This window comes from Vulpes lagopus, chromosome 1 (assembly GCF_018345385.1).
Source record: "Vulpes lagopus strain Blue_001 chromosome 1, ASM1834538v1, whole genome shotgun sequence".
Lineage (NCBI taxonomy): Eukaryota > Metazoa > Chordata > Mammalia > Carnivora > Canidae > Vulpes > Vulpes lagopus.
In genome coordinates, this window is record NC_054824.1 from 155,465,409 (window position 1) to 155,484,035 (window position 18,627).

Consider the following 18,627-nt stretch of genomic DNA (forward strand, 5'->3'; position numbering starts at 1 on the left):
TCTCTTTCTCTCTCTGTCAAATAAATAAAACTCTAAAAACACAAAACAAATGTTAGAATTAAATTGCTAAATTAGACACCACGCTGGTTAATGTCTTACAGGATAATAAAAGTGTAGGTTCTCTTTAGTGGATGGCAAGCATTTGCATCTTCAGGAGGTGAGGCAAAAAACGCACAGGTTACCCTTGTGATTTCACAGCCCTGGGGCTCTAGCCTAGGATACAAAGCACACAGGGGTCCCTTCTCATGGAAAATCAAATGACCCTTAAAGGCTGGCAGACAGAGCGGCCCTTCAGACTGACACTGAAAGACACGTAGTCCCCCTCTGGAACTCTTTCACAGGTTGTGGATAATATCCCTTACCTCGTTCTTCCAGGTTCGGACGAGAGGCTCGATAAAAAGGCGCCCTCCCTCCAGGCGATTCCGAAGGTCTCAGTCAGACTGTGGGGACCTGGGAGATTACAGGGCCCCCGAGTCATCCCAGGAGAATGGTGCCAAGGAAGAGAACGGGGATGAGGTGTTCTCGTCCAAGAGCAAGGCCCCGGGGTCCCCTGCACCCAGCCAGGGGCCAGTGGGAGAGGAAGCAGGGAGGCCGCCGGGGTCCCAGGAGAAGCCTCCTCTGAGGAGGACGTCCAGCAGAACAGAGAAGCAGGAGGAGACGGGCAAGGCCCAGGACGAAGCCCAGCATCGCCCGAAGGCCATGGGGGGCTCTGAAGAGGAGGCCGGCCCGCCTCCAGCTGCCAATGAGGCTGTCCCAGCAGCCCTTGCCTCCAGCCCAGAGGCAGCGAATGGGTGCGGGAGCCCCACAGAAGAAAATGCCCCGGGAGAAAAGACAGAAGAGTCTGCAGAAGTGAAGGAGGAGAGGGCAGGAAATGAAGAGGATGAGCCCAGACAAGGTAGCCAAGGCACAGAGGTGCTGGAGGAGGAAGCTGTGGGGGAGGCCCCACCAGGCCCCACTGGAAGAGTGGAGGGCCACGGCAGTCCTGAGCAGGGGAGAGGCCAGGAGAAGGATGAAGAGGGGGCCTGTCTGGAGCCAGGTGGCCACCCCCGTGATGCAGCCCCTAAGACGGAGGTAAGTGGCCTACACGGTCAGCTGAGGCAGGCAGGGCCGGGGTGGCATGTGCCTGCCCATCCTTCCTCACAAATTGGCTCTGGTGTGCAGGAACAAAGGCCCTGGCTTGAGACAGGCCGCTGTGGACAGTGAGGGACAGACAGACCATCCCTGTGCTGGCCTTCCCATGCACTCGGCGTCCTGGGGTACTCTGGGTGCATGTGGGTATCTGGCGCTCCTGAAGGCCCAGGAGGCAGGGCCCTGTACTCAGCTCAGAGATGGAGGGGGTACCTTGCCATCAACCCGGCCAGCAGGGGAGACCTGCAGCTCCTTAGGCATGCTAGAGAGGGCTGAGTGTGGCAGCAGCCGGGGCGTCCTCTGGGGGGAGCCCAGAGCACAAGCAAGGGAGACACAGTGAGCGTGGGTGTCTGTTTAGATCATCTACAGATTGCTAGTTATTCACCTCCTATGTTAGCTTGCGAGGGCTGCCAGAACAAATTACCACAGACTCGGTGGCTTAAAACCATAGAAATGTATTTTCTCACAATTCTGGAGGTCAGAACTCCAAAATCAAGGTGTTAGTAGGGTGGGTTCACTCTGGAGGGTCCCAGGGAAATCTGTCCCATGTCCGTCCCCAAGCTTCTGATGACTGCTGGCAACCTCTGGAATCCTTCCTGGCCTCTTCCGGCTTCTGGTGGTTGTGGGCAAACATTGGCCTTCCCTGGGTTGTAGACACAGCACTGTGATCTCTGCCTCTGTCTCCATATGGTCTTTCCCTGGCTCTGTGTGTCTCAAAATCCGCCCCCTTTCTCTCATGAGGATACCAGTCACTGGATGTAGGACCCACTCCAAATCCAGAATCATCTCATCTTGAGATCTTGACATTTGCAAAGATCCCAGCTCCAAGTAAGGCCACATTCACAGGTCCTGGGGGTTAGGATTGACAAATCTTTTGGGGGTATTCAACCCACTGTGCCTCCCCAGCCCCTGTCCCACTGCTTCCCCGTGCACTCCAAATAAAATCCAAATGCTTCACAAGGCCCAGAATGAGAGGCTGCTGCCCACTTGTCCCTGACCCCTCCCTCCCCTCACTGTGCTTTAACCGTGCCTGTGATTATTTTGTTCTTCAAATATACCAAAATCAGTCCTTGCGCAGAGCTCTGTCCTGCTGTCCCCCACCTGGGACACTTCTCCTGATTTTCACATGGCCACTTCCTACACATCCTTCAGATGTCCCTTGGGCCTGTGTTGACGACTCGATTCCTCTCCTGCACTATTCTACTCTGCCATCATGGTACATATCACTATTTGACATGCTCTTATATATTTTATTTTATCATCTCTCTCTACTCTTTTTCCCTCACTGCATCCCCAACACCTATCACTGAACTTGGAGTATTGTTGTTCAACAAATATATATTTGTTGAGTGAATGAATGCATTTTTAATAGAAGAGAGAAAATTTCTTGAGCCACAGGAAATAATCTCTAATGATACAACTAGAGGTATAAGAAGGGCTGATGTGTTTAGGGGAGCTCGCTGAGCACCCTCACATTACTTCCACTTAAACTAGACTGGGGAGAAGAAAGTAGGAGTCCCAAAGACTCTTGAGGTATGAGTCTCCTCTGGTTGGGCTGCTGGGCAAAGATGCTTCACGTTTCTTCAACGCCATCCATCCTAAATGAGTGATCTAATCCCGTCAGCCTGGAGATCTCCACCAGATGTCCAGAAGGCAAACACATGCCTCAAATCCTCACTTTTTTCAGGGATGAAGCCACTGAGTCCACGTCGTCACCTACCAGTAGCTACATCTTATTTTCAGGCTAGGAGCTGCCTGTCTTGCCAGGAGAACTTCCCATCTCATTGGTGGCATCTTCTGGCCCTGACAGTTTAAAAAGTTGAAAGGCTGATTCAGTAAGGGCCCCCTGGGTGGCTCAGTGGTTGAGCATCTGCTTTTGGCTCAGGTTGTTATCCCAAGGTCCTGGGATCAAGTCCCCCATTGGGCTCCCTGCAGGGAACCTGCTTCTCCCTCTGCCTCAGTCTCTGTCTCTGTATCTCTCATGAATAAATAAATAAAATCTTTAAAAAAAAAAAAAAAGGTAGCAACTTAAAAAATATAAAAACTTAAAAAAAAAAAAATATAAAAACTTAAAAAAATTTTTTTAATTGAAAAAAAAAAGAGGGCAGCCCGGTTGGCTCAGAGGTTTAGCGCCGCCTTCAGTCCAGGGTGTGATCCTGGACACCCAGGATCGAATCCCATATTGGGTTCCCTGCATGGAGCCTGCTTCTCCCTCTGCCTGTGTCTCTGCCTCTCTCTCTCTCTCTCTCTCTCTCTCTCTCTCTCTGAGTGTCTCTCATGAATAAATAAATAAAATCTTTTTAAAAAAATTTTTAAAAAGAAAAAGAAATCCCTTTCTCCCACAGCTGATGAGATACCACCTTCTCTTGAGTCTCCTTCTGCCTTTGTCACTCCATTTACTTCCCCCTGCTGGTTACCTGGGCAGGTCCCTGCACCTCAGTTCTGGACCTCCTGTTCTCACTTCTCTTGGGATCACACTCCCCTGCTTTCCCTCTTCAGCATCCCTCTAGCTCTGGGCTGTCTCAACCCTGCGGGAGGGGTGGCGGGGACCTGGTCTGTGGCTGCCACTGCAGTGCTGTCCTGCACCTTCATGGCCCTCTTACCCGTGACCTACCGTGTCTTTCTGTATTAATCCACCGAGCTAAGCCCCTCTCCCTCCACCTTCTCTGCTAAGGTTCATGAGTGTCCTTGGTGAAATTCACAAAGCCATGCTGCCTGGATGAGCTGATTATGAACTCTTACCAACGGGGCTGAGCCACATCCATCTTCCCTGCTGCCTGGGCACCCTTTCCCTGCACATCTATCACCTGTTTTCACCCACGTCCCTCAGTTCCTCCTCCTTCATCCCCTTCTGCTCTGCAAATGACTTCATCTCCTATGTGACTGAAAGGAAGAGCAGCCAGGGTGCCACCAGCCTCATCCTCTCAAAGTATGAACCCGAGGACAGGTCCCTTCTTGACAGGACAAACCCCCATCTACTGTGATCTGGCTTCCCCCAACTACCATTTTCTGGACATTTTTACAGAACATTTATGGAAGTTGTCTGTGCATTTTAAGTGAGAGATTACACTAAGGATTTCCCATCCAACATGCACTCTTCCATGTTCTAGCTCCTCACTGGCTCACACCCTTCTGCCTACAGACCTTGCTCAGTCCTCTCCAGGTGGGATGGAAAACCCCCAAGTCTGCCCCTCCCCCCCACACCCATCACTGTCTCCCTTTGTTTCTCCTTGCAATGCTCTTCACTATGCTTTGAGGCTCACAAGTGCCTCCCTGCTACCAAAGACTGAGCATCCTCGCCTTTGTGAGGGGCTGACATTGGCATCCCACCCCTGAAGCTACCTGCCACCCGTAGTTTCCATCTCGCGGCTGTCCAGGCAACTTCCCTCCCTCCCTGCCCCCTAGAGAATTGCTGCCACACTCTGACCTTGGCAGTCTCGCCTGGCTCCCACTGCCACGCTCCAGCCATCAGGTTTTGTAAATGATTCCTAAAGTTGCACCTCACCATCCACTGGATCACTCCTGACTGCTTAGCTCCTGCCTGGCCCTAGTCCTGGCCACACACCAATGGCCCTCTGCACTTGGATGCCTGCCAGTCCCACAAATTCAAAATCAAACTCGTCCCACTTGCTCTGTTTCTTTACTTGTATTCATCTGAAACCCCACATTCCTTTGTTATCCTTACCCATCTCTGCTAATGAGATGCTCCTATTTCTTCTACTTCCCTGCCTCCTCAGCCCCCAGGTCTCAGTGCTGTTCCCAGGTAGAGCCTTTCACTCTCCCTCCTGTTCTGTCTCCCCTGCTGTGACCCCCTCCCATGGTATCTCTATAATCATGACTCACTCCTAATGGAATTCCTGGTCTCCAGACCCACCCTATACATAACACCAAATTCATCTTCCAGAAAATGACATCTCAGTGTGTGCTTTCCTACCCCTTTGACACTACTCCTTGGAAAATCGAGTTCATGGCTTCTTGGCCTTTTTGTTAAGATCAAGTCGAAAAAAAAAATATCAAGTGGAAAATCGAGTTCACCCTCCTCCCCATGCAGAACTTCCCCCACCCTCTCCTTCTCCCCCATCTTGGGGCTCAAGACTCCAGCCAACACTCATTGTTTCACAAGAGGCAGCACATCTTCCCACCATCCCACTATCCCCTCCACCAGAAATGCCTGCACCCCCAAGCAGGATCACACTCACTGCTGCCTGGAAATGGTCTCACCCCATCTCTGTCCTCCACAGGCCTTCCCCAACTGCCCCAATGAGAAACACCCACAGTGGCTCATGCACCTCCTCACCTTCAGTATAGTGCGTTTGGGGGCCCACAGTACATGCCACCTGATGCTGTGGGTACATTGCTAAAGGTCCCTGTTTCCCAACCAGGGAACTCATGGGCCTAGTGCAGCCCCAGCCCAGAAGGGCTAAACGCCATTCAAGGGATGAATGTTGAATAAGTAGCTCTTTTTCTGTCCTTTTACTAAAGTACCCATCTTCTTTTTTTGATTATTTGTGTTCTTTTTCCACTTTCATGCTACTAAAGATTCTCGAGCAGCAGAACAGGAAGATGAAATTGAGTGGGAATGAATCAGTAGGTAAGAAGCTAGGGCACGGAGGACCTTGGAAGCCAGGCATCAAGGAATGGGCAATGCCATCTACCAGTTGATTGGCTCAAGCTCAATCTCTGGTCCCTGGTTTTAAATCCCAACTCCCTTACTACCTAGATTGGGGAAGTCACTTGACCTTTCTGTGCTTTAATTGCCCCACTTGCAGAACAGAACTAATAGAAGTACCTAACTCATCTTGCTTTTGTGAGGAATAAATGAGTTGATGCATGTGAAAAGCTACATCATTATTATTACCGTCACCTCTACTAGTGTTACAGTCCTGGCTGGATCTGGCATCCCCAAGGAGATCTGCCGAGTGTCAGGATTCCATCACCCTCTTGCAAACTCATTCTTTTCCTTCTGTGTTCACAGGACCCCTGTCCAGGACACTAAAATGTGAAGAACTTGTTGTGCCTAGTGACAAGGCTGCTGGAGATATCACTTTAGAAGGCGCAGCAACAAGAGTAGCAGCAAACAAAGCCATCGCCAAAGCAGAATTCGTGGAGGGTATGGAGGCAGCCTGAAGACACCCACTGTGTTGTTTCCTGGTCTCCACACAGAATATTCCCTTGCTAACAAGGATCAGTTAGAGATCAGCAGCCTTTAATCAGCTTGAGTTTGTGTCACTTGATGGACTTGGTTTTTAAAAAAAAAAAAAAAAAAAAAAAAAAAACTTATTTAAAACAGTTTGCTGTGGTGACAGCTCCCAGAAATACTGGTCAACCTGGATCCTGCCCACAACCACCTGTCCCTGCGGCTGACCTCAGAACTGGATTCTGATTTTGCTTCTCAAATTGTAAAGCAAGAGCCTCTTTAATGTTCTGAAGTTTTTATGATTCTCAGATGTAAGTAAAAACTAATTTCAGGTGGCTAGAAACAAAAGAAAATAGTGTTGCTGAAAATATAAATCCCGTAAGTTACAGAAGGCCTTAAATTGTATCAAGACCCTGAGACAACCTCTCAGCTTTGTCCAAATTTGAACTGTGCAGCCGATTTTTAAAACATTGGACTGGAAAAGATACTTATTGCAACATTAACAAATATGTATCTGTTCCAGCAATAGGAGCTTTCCCTGTTCAGGAGTTTTGTAGTCCATGGTACACCGGGAGGTGACAGGCTCAGCCCACACCCTCTTCCCAGGGAGGAGGTGGAGGCAGGGAGTGAGTCTCCCACAGAAGCAGATGTCAAGGTGTCATGGCTCTGCATGCTGCATGTCCTCATCCTGAAAGCAGAGCAAGGATACCTAAACAATGCCTGCTCTCTGACTTATCCTGGGAGGGTGAAATTTGCACTTCCAGAAGGAATTCCTTGAGCAGAGAGTAAGAGGTTTCTTGGGAGGTGCTTGAGAGCCTTGTGTTTTAAAAGGTACATAACAAAAAAACATCCTTCCTAGGTTCCCTGGGAAGCTGCTCTTGAATCAAAGCCCAGGCTCCCTTTCAACTCTGAGGAGGGGGTTGGGTCTTCAGTCTGTTTTCTCACTCCAGAACCCCCACTCTCCATTCTCATTCCCCTCCTCCCGCTTTAAAGTTCTGTGTGGGAAGTGCCAGGGGCTTTGCAAGGAACCAGGGCCTGACTACCTATTCCTTGACTCATTTCCTCTTCCCTCTTGATGCAATGATGTTAATCCCAATGAATGTTGAATCTTTAGGGTTGGTTCTTATCCAGATCTGAATATTGCAGTGTCTCATTGTGCTGATGCGGCAGATGGAGCGGTTGTTTTTCTGGAGGTCTGTTAGACCACTTCCTACCGTGACTTCAGAAAATAGTCTCCCAGACAAAAAGGCCTTATGTCACTGCTGGTACCTCCATGTTCTCATCCCATTATGGTTTTCCTAAGTCCGGGATGGTGTTAATACTTGGGATATATTTTTGTCTTCAGAACTTTTTAAATACATGCATCTTCTAAAACCTGTAACTTAGTCAAGCCCAGTATTATTAAGTTTTATGTTTCAGCCGAATTTGGGAGATATGTGTGTTTCAGTTATTTTGAAGTCTATATAATGCATATCTATCTATCCACCCACCCATCCATCTACATCTATCCTTCATCTATCTATCGACGGTATCTATCGACGGAGATGTGTACCCCCTTAAACAATACATGATTTTATTTACATCTGTCTTTGGGTTGTTTATAAACACACACACACACACACTTATTCAGGCCAGAATTTAGTGAATGTGGGCATGATTGTGAGCATATGTGACAGATAGGGGACATCTGCCACTTTACTTGAAAACGAATGGAACAGAGAGAGGCAGAGACACAGGCAGAGGGAGAAGCAGGCTTCCTGCGAGGAGCCCAATGCAGGACTTGATCCCAGGATCACACCCGAGCCAAAGGCAGATGTTCAACCACTGAGCCACCCAGGTGCCCCAATAAAATTACTTTTCGTCTGGAGGTGCGACACCTTACAGTAGCAGATGGGTAAAGAGCAATAGAAAATGCCAAAAATGTGATGCTAATGGAGCAGGTGTAATGGGTCAAAATAGTTTCTCATCTGCCCAATACCCTAGTAGTCACACTATTGGGTCTATTTTGTGGAAAAAAAAAAAAAACAGAGGTCCTGTTCCCAGGGGTTGCTATGAGTGATGGGGGCTCCTGGCAGGGAATTCATGAAGAGCCAGGACTGTTCTGGCTCCTGCTACAGTCCAGTTTATCACTCTCCTTTCCTGAAGCAACCACGATTATGCATTGCATTTGCAAATCTGGGATTTCAAGATTGGGGATCAAAGAAATCCATTTGTGTCTTAGGCAGCACAAAGTCATCACCATGCCAGGAAGACCTTTCATTCAGGCCTCCCTAATAGGCTTGAAAGAAAGCACAGATCCTTCATAGCTACAAGGCTAAAGAGAAGAGTCAGAGTCATTCCTCCTTTATCTATGTCATCCGGCTTGAATTTCAAACTGTATCTTTCCTTTCTCCAGAAAGGGAGCTAGGAAAAAAAACAAAAACAAAAACCTGGGTACTTTGAAGGGAAAAGCCAATATTTAGTAGGTGCCTATTATACTGCTTCAGCTGCCTTTAGAGCCAGGTAGCCTGATGATCACAGGAAGCCCAGGGGCTTCAGAATCCACTCTCCTCACCAGAACACTGAGCTCACCCAGAACAAAGCTCAGTTCGCCATACCTGTTTGGGCCTGTGACCGGTCAACTGACACACAATAAATATATGTCCAATAAAGGGATAAATTAGTGGACAGCAACCAGTTCATCATCTTCTGTTGATCAGATACTCTTGGGAGTGTAACAGTTTAACACAGTGAATGAGGATCTTTAGTTGCTGATGAAAGAAACCCAACTCGACCTGGCTGATGAAAAACAGAAAACTATCTATCTATGAGTATCTTTCTCTCTCTCCCTATAAACTAAATAATATAAATTAAAAATCCATGAATAGACCTAAATATAACACTCAAGCAATGCGAAAAACCTCTCCTTGCTCTTTAGTCTCTGCTTTCCTCTGTGTTGGCCATATTCCCAGGCAAGCTCTTCACAGCCTGCAAACCCAATGGAAAGAGCTTATTCTTTTCCAACCACTGGGAAAAAGTCCTGCAAAGGCTTTCTGTAGACCCTGTGTGGATCACCTGTTCATACCTGAACCAGTGCTTATGACCAAGGAGTTGCGGGGATCAGATTGGCCAGTCCTGGGTCATGTGACCTCCAGAGCAGGGCTCTCCGGGTAAGCCAATCCTGTACAATCTGCAAGGACTGAATGGGAACAATGGGTGTCAAATAGGGTACTGTTACCAAATGAAACTATGCTGGGTAGGCAAAAAACAAAACACTGTTAACAGATGTGTCCGACAGGGTAAGCCCAGACACACCAAACTACTATTCCATTGCTTACTAAAACATTACATTTTGTTTGAACCCCTCTAATCAACTTGTGCTCTATGGACCAGGTAAAAATAGTATGAACAGAATGCTTCTATTTGATATATGATCAGGTGACTTCTGAAGATACCAAGAGCACAGAGACAATGCAAGCGCTACTCAAATAAAGTAGAATTTGTTTTCATAAGCCACCCATGAATATCAGTCTCATGATTTCATGTATACAGGGCTTGTCCAGAGCTAACCTGGAGCTCCACGAGGGTATAGTTGATGTTTTCATTGTCTGTACCGTTCTTCATTATGCACAGTGCCCCATGCATTATAGGTGCTCCATAAATATTTGTTAAGTAATGAATGATTAAATTGATTTCAGAGCTGGAATAGATTATTTTCAATATTGATCACTGCCTAACACCTCCCTCATCTGATACCAAATGCCTGAAAAATCATAATTAGCAACTATTTCCACTGGCTTCGGTCTTCTTTCCCAATCAAAATGCATGTCCTGAGAGAAGCAATATTTTAAGTTTCCTTGATCATCACATCTTGGGTTGAGTTGATTCTTGAAATACTTCCCAGAGGCATTGAAAAAAGAAGAGCAAAGTATAGAAGTCTAAAGGGCAGGAGACACCATTTTCTGATTTCCCAGCCTTGCTTGGGGTAACTAGACTCCCACTCAGCCCAGTGATGTCCTGACCAGAGTGGGGATGGTTACTGAGAAGAGTTTTATTCCAGCTCTGCCCTCAAATCCCAGGAGAGCTGTGAGAATTCCGGAGAGGCTCCACTGTGGTCAAATGGGGCAGGAAACTGTGGTTCTTTGAGACTCCACGGAGGGGGAAGAGACAATGTGTATGATTTATGCTTCTCAGTGAAAAGGGAGCCATGAGGGTAAAACTATCTCCCTCAAAAACTAGAGCATAAAGACTTCTTACTCCTTCTAATCCTGGAAAGTTGTGGGCTTTTCCATGGGAGCCACAACACGCTGGTCCTGGCACTGCCAGGGAGGTGCTAATAGGGAAACAGGATGCAGAAGGAAGGGGTCGAAATGAGCAAGAGTGCCCGTTGGCACATTTCTGTGAGTAATGACGCTGGCCCTTTGGGGTGTAGTTTTACATAAAAATTTGAGAAAATTATTTGAATTTAGGCAAACCTGAAATGTCAGTTATCACACTTCTCAACTGCTTCCTTTTTTTTTTTTTTTTTTCAACTGCTTCCTTTTAAGAGAATGAGTGCACTGGATTGCACTTTAGTCAGCATTCAAAAACAAGACTCTAGAATGATTATATATGGTTAGTACTCAAAAAAAAAAAAAAAAAAGTAAGAACTTCAATACCAGTCACTACAGTTGGGCTGTCGAAGGAACCCACAGGTGCAGGATGCTGCAGACACTTCCCCATCATGGCTGTACTTGTCCCCTCAGGAGTGACCATAATAGCTTTACTGATGGCCTCTGGAAGCAGCTGGGCTGAAAAGGCAAAAGGGCCTGCTTTGTATTGCCTCTGATTCTGTGTCTCTTTTCTTCTACCAAGCACAAAGAAACACAGGGTTCCTAAAGTGTGATTTAAAGATGTTAATTATCTTTATTTTTTCTTCTCCTTTTTTTAAAGATTTTATTTATTTATTCAGGAGAGACACAGAGAGAGGCAGAGATATAGGCACAGGGAGAAGCAGGCTCCTCACAGGGAGCCCGATGTGGGACTCAATCCCCAGACTCAGAATCATGCCTTGAGCCAAAGGCAGACACCCAACCACTGAGCCACCCAGGCATCCCTAGATTTTCTTCTTATCAAAGCAATACATCTTTATTTTACAAAATTTGTGGAGGAAAAGAAAATTAAGTACAAAAATATTTATAATTCCACTACCTAGAAATAGCTGGTATTAAAATTTTGTGGATTTTTTTTTCTAGGTTGTTTTTTTTTAGTTTTTTAATCTGTATATATATTTTTGTTTTAATTCTGGCTTGTTACAAAATTATACTCTCACTACATGTACTTGTGCATCTTTCTTTTTTGTAACAAACTACCATGAGCCTGTCTTCATAAATAATCACGCTTCTGATCATGAAAACTACACACGTTTGTCCTATGTAGCCAATAACAGCCAGAACAAGACCAAGTCTGGATAAAACAGAAGGACAATAAGATCCCCTGATGGAAATGGTGTTCTAGCAGAAAGTAGTTCTTGGGATGCCTGGGTGGTTCAGTGGTTGAGCATCTATCTGCCTTCAGCTCAGGGCATGATCTCTGGGTCCTGGGATCTAGTTCAGCATCAGGCTCCCTGCTTGGAGCCTGCTTTTCCCTCTGCCTGTGTCTCTGCCTCTCTCTCTGTCTCTAATGAATAAATAAATAAAATCTAAAAAAAAAAAAAAAAAAGGAAGTGGTTCTTTTCACAATCTCGGCCTTGGACTTCTATCACCTTAGGACTTCAGGCACTCTCAAAACTTAAATCAAGAGAAAACTTTTGAATGAAAAAAGAAAGGGCTGATGCTGCTGCAAAGATTCATTTCTGATGATTCAGGGGCTGCAAAATTCAGAGGAAGGCATGAGACAGACCTCAGAAAAAGAAATCATTGAGGGAAACCACGTAGAAATGTTTTTAGTAAAAAGTAGCTGAAGCTATTACAGGACATTGAACTGGAGTCTGGAAAAAGACACACATTTTCTTTTTCTTTTTTTTTTTTTTTTTAGAAAATTCATAAACATACATTTATTCAAGAAATACAATTACCAGAGTCCTTGGTATTTCAGTGATCATTCCACATTATAAAATATTCACATGTATTCTTTTTAAGTCTACACCAAGTCATGCTGACATTCTTTTCAGATAAGCCATAGCCATTAAATGCTATAATATCCATGTAAATTGTAAACAAAGTACTTGAGCCAAACTACTTAAGTATTAAGTACTGAGCAAAAGAACTAAAAAATTTAGTAGAAGACAATGATTTTTTAAAAACACATCTGAATTACCAAATCCCAAAGAACTAGGCCATTATAATCTAGTATACTAATGGATACAGTGGCCCTATGAAGACAGTACATAATTATCAACGACAGCATTTCTCATCTGCAGTTTTCAAATAGGCTTTCTCAATTAATAAATTTATTTTTGTTAAATTTTAAAGGCCAAGGGGGCAGAAAGATGACAGACATTAAACTACTGGCCAATTAAAGAAAAAAAGAGAAGATAAACTGTAATTACTTCCCAAATAAGGAATGCCAAGTATCTTTTATTCCTCAAGAAAGTACTAAGGAAGATAATCAATTATTGTATTTGCAGCTACTAAACAGTAGCTATAAATTGAACTATTCTGTTCTGATACTTCCAGATAGAGTCCAGTGTAATTAGAGCATTTTATAAAGGGGAAAGCAAGTGGTTCTCTACCCTACATGTCCTTTAGAACCACCTGGAAAGCTTAAAAAAGTAAGTATCTGGTCCCACCCTGGGAGATTCTGAACTTACCTGCTATGGAATGGGACTCCTGTATTAGAGTTTTTTTTAAAGCTCTGCGGGGTTTTCTAATGTGCAGTGAAGGTTGAGAAACCACTGAATCCACCCATTTTGAAATACCAAGAAAACAGATGGAAACTGGGTAGTTTACAATTTACAAATCAAAAGCTTATTTTATACTTATAATGAAGACACACATTTTCAATCAGATTCAAGTTTCTGTTTGGATCAGGACATGGCTTGCGGTGGTGAAGCAAATCTGCCAGTTCTGACAACTGGGGTGGCCTGAAAGTCAGTTAGCGCCTAACTTCATGAGCAGCAAATGAGGCCCGGCACACAGCCCTGAGTCTAGTCTTGTGTGCCAAGCCAACAGGAAGGGTTCTCTGAATGGTGACCCATGCGATTAAATTGTATTCTCACTTCCTAAAAGACCAATAACCATATCATGTCAGAACAAAGTCTGCACCACTTAGGTCTAGGTTGAGTCTGAAAGCAGTAGCATGCAAACATCAGTATAAAATAGGAACTAGAGTGATTGTTAAAGCCATTTACAGTTTCAAGGCATCAACCCTGGCATCATCCCAGAGTTATTCTAATCATCTCCTGATGCACCTACTCTAATTTCGTCATCCTCCTCTCATACATCTGACCCAAGTCAAAATTATCTTCCGTCATACTTTTAACATTACCACCATTCTCCAAAGCATTGATGCCACCAGATCCATTTAATAAAATTAAAATATTAAGGCATGGATTGAAATGTTGGACAGCACTTATGTAGCTTACAGGAAAATAAGAATACTGTGCTGTTGTACTGTCTTGGTGGAACAGGATGGTCCTCACAAACAACTTGAGGAGAAAGCAGGCATGGGAAATTTAATAACATCCCTGCGAGTGTCACCCGCAGGGGTGAGAAGCCTCCAGCCTTGTCATCTCTGGGGGCATCAGGGCGAGTGAGGGGGTGGGCACCGGTGAGCCTGTGGTCTCAAGCAGAGGGCAAAGCCCGTTGCTCAGGACTGTGCTGAGAGCTCCTCCCGCCCCACGCCCACCCCGGAACCCACTGCATCCCCAACCTAGTCTCTCAAACTACAAAAGGGTGAGTTCAAAGCAATATTTAGCTCAGAAACTTTGGTCCAGTAGAAGGAAGAAAAGTGGTCTCAGGCAAGGAGAAGGTGTCTCTAAAAGTCTGACGTGCGACCAAAGCAAATAGAGGGATTAACCCACTCCAGGGAGCAGCAGGGCTCCGGGATCTCTACGAGCCTGGATTTCGTTTTTCAGGCTTTGTTCTTTGATCTGAGGTGTTTTCACTTGTATGCCCTCCGCCCCTCCCGCCCAGGGCGTGAGCTCGGTCCCGACCTTGCCCTTCCGTCACTGCGAGAGACCCCAGGAGCCTGCGAGCCTCAGGGAGGAAGGGGGCGGGGCAGAGCACAAAGCTAGTGCAAGCGGGGGGCTCCCAAGAGCTGAGGGGGCAAGAACAGGGACCCCTGGACGCTGGGAGGGCTGACAGCGACCGGGCAAGAGCTTCTACCCACCCCGACTGAAAAGAAGCTCGGGGTCGGGCTGCGGACACCAGGCCCTGGAGCCCTGGAGGAGGCGGGGCGGGGCGGGGCTAGGCAGAGGGGGCGGGGCTAGGCAGAGGGGGCGGGGCTAGGCAGAGGGGCGGGGCGAAGCAGAGGGGCGGGGCGGAGGCGCAGAGGGGCGGGGCGAGGCGGAGGCGCAGAGGGAGGCCCCTGCAGCCGCTGCGCGGGGCACACGCACCGGGGCCCTCCCTGCTCCCGCAGCCGCGGGGCCCCCGGTCGCCCCCGCCCCGCCCCACTCGCCGCCCCTTCCGAAGTCTTCCTCGCGCGTGCCCCCAAGCGAGCTACCTGACGTGTGGGACCTGCGCTCCCTCCGCGAAGGGAGGCCGGTAGCTCCTAGGGTGCGACGTCAGGAATATCCAATGAGCTCCGTACCCGGGCGGACGATCCCATAACGAATGTTGGGAAAGGTCGCTCTTACCCCGCGTCTGGGGGTTCTTCCGCCCGCCCCACCCGCCGTCAGCCGCGGCTCCCGGCCGAGGGCGCGCACCGGGGCTGAGCGCAGCCGGACGGGGCCCCTCGCTCCCAGCGAGCCCCGGGCGCGGCGCGGGCTGGTCCGACTCCGACCGGCCCCGTCCCCCAGAATGCGCGGCGAGAGGGCTCCGGGGCCCACGCCTGGTTGTGTGCGCGGTCCAGGCGGCGGGAGAAGGTCCCCGGTCGGGTCGGGCGAGGAGCGCGGCGTGAGGCGGGGCGAGGCTGAAGGGAGGCGCCGGGAGCCGCTCTGCCGAGAGTGGCTCGTTGGTCTAGGGGTATGATTCTCGCTTCGGGTGCGAGAGGTCCCGGGTTCAAATCCCGGACGAGCCCAGGCTTTTCTTTCTCTCCACACCTTAAACTTATTTTTTCGCCCCCACACAGCCCATTTAGGGTTTCTATGACACTAACCACTCTGGTGCCTTGAGCTTGAATGTTGATTCCCCTAATTTTAGAGCGAGCAATCCAAATGGGACCATTTCGGACCGTTCGGCCTCTGTGCGCCAGAGAGCAGGGCCGGAGAACCGCTGCACGCTTAAAGCACAGGCGCTGGGGACAGAGAGGAGCCTCGTGCGGAGTCCTGCCCCGTCGCACCCCGCAGGTGGGCAGGGTGCCGGCGCCCAGAGCCGGGGCCCGGGGGCGCGCGGGCCCCTGCCGACGCCCAGCCCCGGCCTGCGGCGGGACGTGCGCGGAAAGCGGGGGGAGGTAAACCACACCTGCGGGCGACCGAGAACGGAACGCTGCGTCCCTCGCACACGCGCGCGACTCCGGAACTAGCAGTGGTGGGGACCGCATTGCCAGAGTATCACAAACTTTCTACGCTTTCACGTTGTCTTCTACTGGCATTTGGGTGTACAGTGCTCAAAAGTTCGACTTTGTGTTTTGCATGGACACATATTTAGTACGTATTCAAAATTTAATTCTTTCAGAAGTCTTTAATTCGTCAAGGGGAAAAAAAAAGAGGGCTCGTCCGGGATTTGAACCCGGGACCTCTCGCACCCTAAGCGAGAATCATACCCCTAGACCAACGAGCCGGCGTGATTCGGCTCTCCCTGCCTTGCTAAAGGAAGGTGATCAACTTAGTCTGGCGCCCCCAAGTGGTTATTCATATATTGTGTTTATGTCCACTTATTTTTGTCTTCTATATTGGCTTTGTGTTTCCTTTCTCTTTTTTACATTTTACCTTTACGAATCTGATACAGAAAAAAATAACTATCTCATTACCAGTGTAATATATTTACCCTTTATTTCAAAAGCCCTAATTCAGTTTACATTCATGGCTAATAAATTGCAGGATGTCTGTGCTAATGTCCCTGTGGCAGGTAAATTCCAGACTCTCTCCCTTATTGAGTTCTGGACGTTGCATTTCCCAAAAAGAGTAAAATTTTTTGTTTCTTGTCTATACTTTTTATCTTAGTGCTCAAGGCCCCACTTTTCCAGCCTGTGAATTCCCATCTTTGTGTTTTTACTCAAACTCTTCAGCTAGAAAATCTCTTTTCCTCTGGGATGAATCCCAAATTCTAACCTTCCCAGAGAAAGATCCTTTAACATATTAAAATTTTTTTGTGATATATAATTGGCGTGCGGTCTTATTTCCTCTAATCATAATTTATTGGAGGACAAGACACCAACATGAACCCTGAAATCTGTATAATTGGCAACTAAACGTATAATTCATTATGATTGGTGTCCAATTGTCCCAATATCTTTACTGCACAGCTTGTTTACTATATTTTACGTTCTTAAATACTTGGTATTTAAGTTTATGCTAATAAAGCTGGCCCTCAGTAAATGACTGCAATTAGTTTCGAGTTCCTTAACAATACAAATTTTGGTACTTGGACAGTTAGTTAAGTGTGAACTCTCACAAACAACTAACCAGATCAGCATCAACAAATAGAGGGGTGGCTAATCCTAAATAGACTTACTTACTTATTTTGCTTCATATCAGTTTATTAATTCATCTGATTGCTCATTCATTAAACAAACTTCAGAAGCACTATGTACCGGTCACTGAATTGTCAACTTCCCTCCTATGGTTTGACACTAGCAAATTATAGTTTTGGAGCTCTCACATTCTCCACCCTTCTGTTTTATTTGAAACCGTCCTGACTTGAGTGTTGAGTTCTTCTTAGGGCTCAAGGCAAGGAGAAAAGAATACCCTTTAAAATGTTAATTAGTTCTAGATGCCAGCTCACTTTATTCATCAAAACTGAACTGGAAAAAATGTGCCCTGGACACAAGAAGTTTATATTTCTCAGGAGAATGAGGAAACTAAGAAATATAACTTGTAAGTTAAAATAATTGTAACCACTTCGTATTTCTGAAAACCTTACCTTCTACAGTTACTAAGAGGTCTCTATGCTCTCCTTTCCCTCTTGACTTTACTATAGTTATTATCATTTTTAGGGCTTTTTTTTTTTTTCTCCTACTGCTCTCTAGTGATTGAAAAATAGTTTGTCTATTACTCTTCAGGCTCCATTAGAGTATCTCATTTGCCTCTCACAAAACTCCGGATATCAATTGCCTAACTCATGGTGAGAAACATCTCTCTGCCAGTAAAGGAATGCCTGTGACCCTCTCCAGGGCAAATCTTCCTGTGGTACGCAGATAGTTGCAGCATGTAAGGAGACAGAGGAACTCAAAGAACATTTTATCCCATTCACAGTGAATGAAGAAGCCTGGTGACATCTACTTTTACTGACCCCATTATTCGTGTTCCCACAACTTGGTGCCCGGAAACAGCAGAGACACTAGAATTCTAATTTTCAAATTTTCAGTATTTTCTGGCAAAAATGCAACCTTTCTCCTGATTTCAGCCATTCTGTCAATAGAAATGTTAATGAAATTGGGGTTCCTGGGTGGGTCAATCAGTTCAGGGATCTGCCTTCTGCTAGGGTCATGGTCCCAGCATCCTGGGATCTAGCCCCAAACAGGGCTCCCTCCTCAGTGGGGGGTTTGTTTCTCCCACTCCCTCTGCCTCTCCCCACCTTGTGCTCTCACACTTGTCTTCTCTCTCAATAAGTAAATTAAAAAAAATTTTTTTTTAAAGAATGTTACTGAAATTGATTTAACTTCAGGAAAACTTTTTCATGGTGGCCTGGAATTCATCTTCGACTCTGTCTGATATGTATTCATTAATAGTCAAATTCTCAGTGTTCCAGGAACTTCTTGCAATTGCTACCCACAGATCACAGCGTTCCAATTCCTGCGGCCACAGATCTTAGAAGACAAGGAGGAAAGGAATGCCAGTGAGAATACAGGCGGGTAGGGGAGAGAATTGTGCCACAATCACAAAGATCTGTTTGAAATTTTGGTGCCTGTCACCCTCTTTCTACTTTGTCCATTAATTCCAGCTCTAGAAAATTCTGCCCTTATATATTTGCCAGCACTTATGCTCCTGAGTGCCCTTCACCTCTATTAAGAGAAGACATTAAGCCCTGAGATGTTCCCAAGGCAAACCCCTCCTTGCTACTGCATTTATTGTGCACTGCATGAGAAAGGAAGTCTGTGAGGCAATGGGCCTGTGTTGATGACAATTGCTATCAGGAGGCCCT

General features: G+C 46.7%; 2 protein-coding genes and 2 non-coding genes across 5 annotated transcripts in view; 3 read left to right on the forward strand and 1 right to left on the reverse strand.

Annotated features, from left to right (window-relative positions):
* The window catches only part of RCSD1 (RCSD domain containing 1), a 71,238-nt gene extending 63,393 nt beyond the window's left edge, over nt 1-7,845 (forward strand). For both annotated transcript variants that reach the window (XM_041759096.1, XM_041759085.1), the window contains 2 exons: nt 376-1,071; nt 6,104-7,845. In XM_041759096.1, the coding sequence (XP_041615030.1) occupies nt 376-1,071; nt 6,104-6,124 (717 nt within the window). In that variant the 3' untranslated portion in view covers nt 6,125-7,845. The remainder of the gene's footprint in view (nt 1-375; nt 1,072-6,103) is intronic.
* A 7,152-nt stretch (nt 7,846-14,997) lies between these two features.
* MPZL1 (myelin protein zero like 1) overlaps nt 14,998-18,627 on the forward strand; it is a 75,582-nt gene continuing 71,952 nt past the window's right edge. Inside the window, exons 1-3 of the mRNA XM_041749605.1 lie at nt 14,998-15,348; nt 15,464-15,775; nt 18,261-18,337. Coding sequence (XP_041605539.1) covers nt 14,998-15,348; nt 15,464-15,775; nt 18,261-18,337 — 740 coding nt within the window. The remainder of the gene's footprint in view (nt 15,349-15,463; nt 15,776-18,260; nt 18,338-18,627) is intronic.
* On the forward strand, nt 15,332-15,403 carry TRNAP-CGG. Its single transcript has one exon. It is a non-coding gene; the product is annotated as a tRNA-Pro (tRNA).
* Nucleotides 16,033-16,104, reverse strand: TRNAP-AGG. The gene has a single exon. It is a non-coding gene; the product is annotated as a tRNA-Pro (tRNA).